The 5,559-nt window shown below is 45.7% G+C and overlaps 1 protein-coding gene across 2 annotated transcripts in view; it reads right to left on the reverse strand.

The window, feature by feature from the left end:
• Ntn4 (netrin 4) overlaps window positions 1-5,559 on the reverse strand; it is a 100,328-nt gene that overhangs the window by 56,600 nt on the left and 38,169 nt on the right. For both annotated transcript variants that reach the window (XM_013350405.2, XM_005358155.2), the window contains exon 3: window positions 4,663-4,941. In XM_013350405.2, the coding sequence (XP_013205859.1) occupies window positions 4,663-4,941 (279 nt within the window). The remainder of the gene's footprint in view (window positions 1-4,662; window positions 4,942-5,559) is intronic.

Genomic DNA, 5,559 nt, shown 5'->3' on the forward strand with positions numbered 1-5,559 from the left:
TCACACTTCCATGAACACACCTATGACAAGAGTCACACTTTCATGAACATACCTATGAAAAGAGTCACACTTCCATGAACACACCTATGAAAAGATCCACACTTATATGAACACGCCTATGAAAAGAGTCACACTTCTATGAACACACCTATGAAAAGAGTCATACTTATAGGAACATACCTATGAAAAGATCCACACTTATATGAACATGCCTATAATAAGGTGACCTATAAAAGAATAGCATTTCATAAGAGGCCAGACATCACTCTGAAGTCCTAAGTTGTTAATCCAGCTGTCATAAGTCACGTTCATATATGAAATAGTGTTGACAAACATGCACACATGGGATGACAGTTGACCGTCGTCTGTGTAACTGAGCACAAGGATTAGTCTTCTAATGTGCATTTCGCTCAGCTAAGCAATCTAAGGAGAATGCAGCAAGTCAAAAGTGGCAACCATTTCCAGATTTAGGTTTTGTATGTGTGTGGTGTAAGTGTTCATGTATGTGCAGACATGTGCACAAATGTGGAGGCCAGAGGTCAACATTGGATGTCTTCCTCGTTCTACCTTAGTTTTGAGTCAGTCCCTTACCCCAGAACTCAGTGATTCAGCTGCATTGCTTGGCCAGTGAGGTTTAGAGATCCTCCTGTCTCAGCGCCTCCCAGTTATAGGATTACAGATGTGAGCCACCCAGGCTGGCTTCTCACATGGACCCTAGAGATGGAAACTCAGGCTCCCGTACTTACACAGCTAACAGCTAGGCAACTGAGCCATTTCCTCCGCCCCCTTTTCCGAATTTAAAGCCAGTTAAACACCCCTAATCAAAAGTCCTGGATTTTCTGAAATCCCAAATCCAGGACTTTCTGGACACCATTAAGAGAGCTCAAGGGCAAAATTTCACACTTATGTGATGGGTCATAGCCAAAACATGGATGCACCACAACTATTGTATTAAGTTATCTTCACACTCTGTGTACAAGGTCCACATTAAACACAAATGAATTTCATGTTTGGATTCAGACTCCATTCCCAGGAAAACCTTATCACATATATGTGGACTTTCTAAAAATCCCGAATATTTCTAGTCTCAAGTATTCCAGATAAGCAACACTCAGCCTATACCACTGACTCCTCACAAATCCAGAAAAATAAAATAAGATTGCATTCAACCATTTCCGTGCTAAGTAATTATACGTTTTTCTGGTTCTAAGGACCAGGGCAAAGATCCTTGGGAAGCCAGATCCCCAAAGACTGGCAGTCCTGGCCACTTGTCTTGGGTTCTACTCTCTTTCTGGTGCTAGCTCCAGGCTTGACTTGACCTGCCCTGGTTCAGTCAGGAACACGCTTAGTTCAGCTACCCCGCTGTGGGGAAGCTCAGCCTGCAGAGATGCCAGAAACTAGGACCGTTGGAAAATTAAATTGATTTCAACTTCGAAGTAGCCTGAGACCAGCCAGGAAATGAGGCTTCCATTGCGCAGGATCTTCCCATAGAACGGGGCTCTCACTCTACATCCTTTTGACCCGGATTCTGACTTCCCTTGGTCAGTTATCCATTCCTTTTATTGTTTGATAATTCTCTGGGTGACAGGATACTGTCTAGAATAATTATACTTTAAGGTTTCTATATTTAAGGAAAAAAATCATTAAGTTTGAGTAATTTTCCCTTATGGATTCCAGGCAGGATGAAGAAAACCTTGTCGAAGGTTTCTTTGAAAGTTTGCAGTCGGATGACCTCTGTTTAAAAGAAAAAGAAAGCCGGGCGGTGGTGGCGCACGCCTTTAATCCCAGCACTCGGGAGGCAGAGGCAGGCGGATCTCTGTGAGTTCGAGACCAGCCTGGTCTACAAGAGCTAGTTCCAGGACAGGCTCCAAAACCACAGAGAAACCCTGTCTCGAAAAAACCAAAAAAAAAAATAAATAAATAATAATAATAAAAGAAAAAGAAATAACTGCTTCCAAATGCATGCGCGTGAGCGTTCGACTCCAGCAACTCAGTAGTTGGTAAGGGGTACTCAGCTGTTTAATAGGTCAGTCACTCCACAAATACTCTTTGAGGACCCCTTCGGTGCCATGTGCTGGGGGCCTCAAGGCTCAAGGCTTATGCCCTCTTGCTCAGGACTCTGCATGGCTCGGAGAACAAGACACTGAGGGAAGAAAAGGCCTGTGCACCTTGCCATAACTCGCCGAGATTTATGAGCACTCTGGTTGACACTTGTCCACCATGCTTTCTGGTTGACACATGTCCGTCTTGCAGCCCACGGGCAGCCCTGCATTCTGCTCTACCTATAAATGTGGTCCCCACACAAGTCACAAAGGTGCTTATAACTTTATGAGCTTTTCTTTCCCTCTCATGTGACCTGATTGTGCAGGTCTCAGGTCTGAACTTTGTTGACGACCACGTTTGGCTGCTGGGTATCCCTTCCCTGCTGGAGTAGTTACTCATATCTAGACTCTCTGGGTCATTTGTATTTGAACCATCCCGGAACAAAGTTAACTGAGATCCACAAAACTATTCCACTCTTTGTTTGCTGCAGTATTATTTCAAAAGTCTTTCCCGGCCTAGAAACTAGTAACTACTGGCTCATGAAAGCTGCAATCTGGGGAGACCTGAACTCACTCTTAGAGGTAATCATTGCTATCACTCTCTGGCCAATCTCCTAATCATCTGAGTTACCCTAGCAACTCCACCCTGTTAGCATACGGTGTCCTGCTGGGTAACCAGTTCACGATCTGCCCTACATCAGGACCAAGATAAAGAAGAAACTGTAGGCTCTACCCTTTACGTGATATCCTATAGATACTCGGAGTTGTTTTGTTTTGAGACAAGGTCTTGCTAAGTAGCCCAGGCTGACCTTGAACTTGCAGTATTCCTGGCTCAGCCTCCCTTACACCGTCCACGCCCAAGTTCCTCAAGCCTTCTTAATGTAAGTCTCTTCCATTTTGTTGGTCATTGCTGCTGTTACTTCTTTTGCTTTGCTTGGGGATGTGTAGAATTAAAGAAAGGAGTGCATGCAGGGTCTGACTAGCCAGCCTGGAGGACCATGAGCAGCTGGGCTGTAAGGATGAGATGGTGGCATTTGCAAAAAGAGTGGATGGCGGCAGAGATCGTTATGTCAAATTAAAGTAAGGCACACTCATGAAGATAGCATGTATCATCTCCTGTGCAGAATCTAGGTTTAGATCTATATATGCATGCATACACAGTATGTATTTATGCGTGTGTGTGTGTGTGTGTGTGTGTGTGTGTGTGTGGACAGGAGAGCAGAAAGGGTGCTATTTGGGTGCTCTAAAGAGAAGGTAATAGAAAGAATGTGACATGAAAGGGACTTCTGGGAAGGGGAGATGGCAAGAGGGGAGGGGAGGGGTGGGGTGGGGTGGAGGGTGGGGGCTGAATAAACCCAAAGTAAAATGACAGGCAAGTGTGAAAACACCCCAGTGAAATCCGTTACTTTGTATGGTAGCTAAAAATTAATTTCAAAAGGTAAAGAAAAATGTTAAGTTAAAAAAAAAGAAGCATTTTCTACTTAGTTTTAGTTGTTTGTTTGTTTTTTTCTTCTTCTTCTAATCCCCACCCATAGTTCTGAAGTGATTGATGTCCGAGAGCTTTTCTGTTTTGGAAGATAAGCGAAGGCAATCAATGCCGATTTACAAATACCTGAGTTCTAATTTTCACTTACTGTGCACCTGTGTGTCCAGTTCAGGTAACTGCTGGGTCCTGAGGAGGTGGGTACCCTAAACCCACATCCCCTGGCCTCAGGAAGTTACAGTCTCAAAGGGAGACGAGCAGCATTGCAGGGAAATAGGTGGAAGACATACGTCTGTGATGTGGGATTCCCCTCTGTCTGCTGTGAATACCAGGTTAATAAAGAAGCTTCTTTGGGCCTCTCACAGCACAGAGCAGGGCAAAGCGAGAGTTCCAAGCAGATAGAGGAGGAGAGAGTAGGTGGAGTCAGGGAGACACCATGTTGCCACCACAGGAGCCGGACCCTGGATGGTGGAACTTTGCCGGCAGGCCACGACCTCATGATAATACACAGATTAATAGAGATGGATTAATTTAAGATACAAGAGCTAGTTAACAATAAGCTTAAGCTATTGCAAACATTATTGCAGATAATATAGTTTCTGTGTGATTATTTCGGGTCTGGGCGACCAAGAACAAATGAGTGGACTCCATCTACATGTCTGTGTTCTGAGAGCATGGAAGCAGGAGAGGTTTGCTCTGCCTTCGGGTGATGGGAGTTCAGGTTGCTTCTCGCAGTGTATTGCTGTCTGACCTATTGATGGACCGCAAAGCCACCAGACACTGAACTGAGGATCTAGTTTTCCTCTCTCCATACCGGTGGTCCCTACTTCCTGAAGCCAAAGGTGGCTTGTGTGTGATCATGCTAACTTCTCAATCCTGCTCACATTACACTTTAGATACAAAGGTCATGGCATATGATATTCCCCAAGGAATCTAGTTATCATACTTGACTATTATTCCAAAATTGAAGCTTCAGAACCAAGTTAATAGCTCTTCATGAGTTGAGTAGAGTCAGAGGAGTGGATAGCAAGGAAGAAGAAAGAAACACTGTTAGGCAGATATCAACTCAGGGGACTTAGACTATGGTCCCCAAAGCCAAAGGTAACTTATGGGTATTTATTTTTTTTTTTAACCTACCACATGGAACGCTCCCGGGGCCTTGACGGGTCTGAAGCCATCCACAGGTACACACTGATCAGCGTGGCCATTGCAGAAGCAGCTGCCCTTGACGATGAAGTCATAGATTGCATAGTGTGTGAAATGTTGAGGCTTTGCGTTCAAGTCGTTTCCCTGACAAGGGCAGGGCTGTCGCTTGAGCAGCTGCACGCGGAGGTTGGTGATCTTCAGCTGCTCCTGAACTTTGGCACTGTAAGGGTTTTCTACGTCATACGGTGGTGACAGAGCTCTGAAAATAACCTGCAAGGAGAAGAAAACACCATGTGTGCACAGGCGGTGTGCAAGCCCCGACTGTTGGCCAGCCGTAGTCCCAGTTTGATTTATACCTCTGGTTATCTGCGCGATAAGATAACCTGAGGCTTTCAGACCTCGCTCACGCCTGGAGAAGAGCCGCCCAGTTACTCTAAGGAGCAGGTGTACCTCCTATTGGGATACAGAAGTACACAATGAGTAACCAGCAGGCATGACGGTGGCCATGCACAGGTCATCGGGAAGAGCATTTTGAGCAGAAGGAACAGCAAGCGTCAAGGCTTCAAGGCAGAGCCAAGCTTGATTTATTTTAGCAAGAACAGCAGGCCAGGCACGGTGGCAAACAGGAGCGAGGCAAGAAGATCGCATGAACCAAGAGTTCAAGACCAGCCAGGGCTACATGGAGAGACCCTGTGTCAAAACCAAACCCAAACCAAACGAAGAAGGTCCATGTGACTGGAGACCAGTGAACAAGGGAAGAGGGGCTGGAAAGAGTAAGAAACAGCGCCGGGCAATGGTGGCGCACACCTTTAATCCCAGCACTCGGGAGGCAGAGGCAGGCGAATCTCTGTGAGTTCGAGACCAGCCTGGTCTACAGAGCTAGTTCCA

This window comes from Microtus ochrogaster, chromosome 24 (genome assembly GCF_000317375.1).
Source record: "Microtus ochrogaster isolate Prairie Vole_2 chromosome 24, MicOch1.0, whole genome shotgun sequence".
Classification (NCBI taxonomy): Eukaryota; Metazoa; Chordata; class Mammalia; order Rodentia; family Cricetidae; genus Microtus; species Microtus ochrogaster.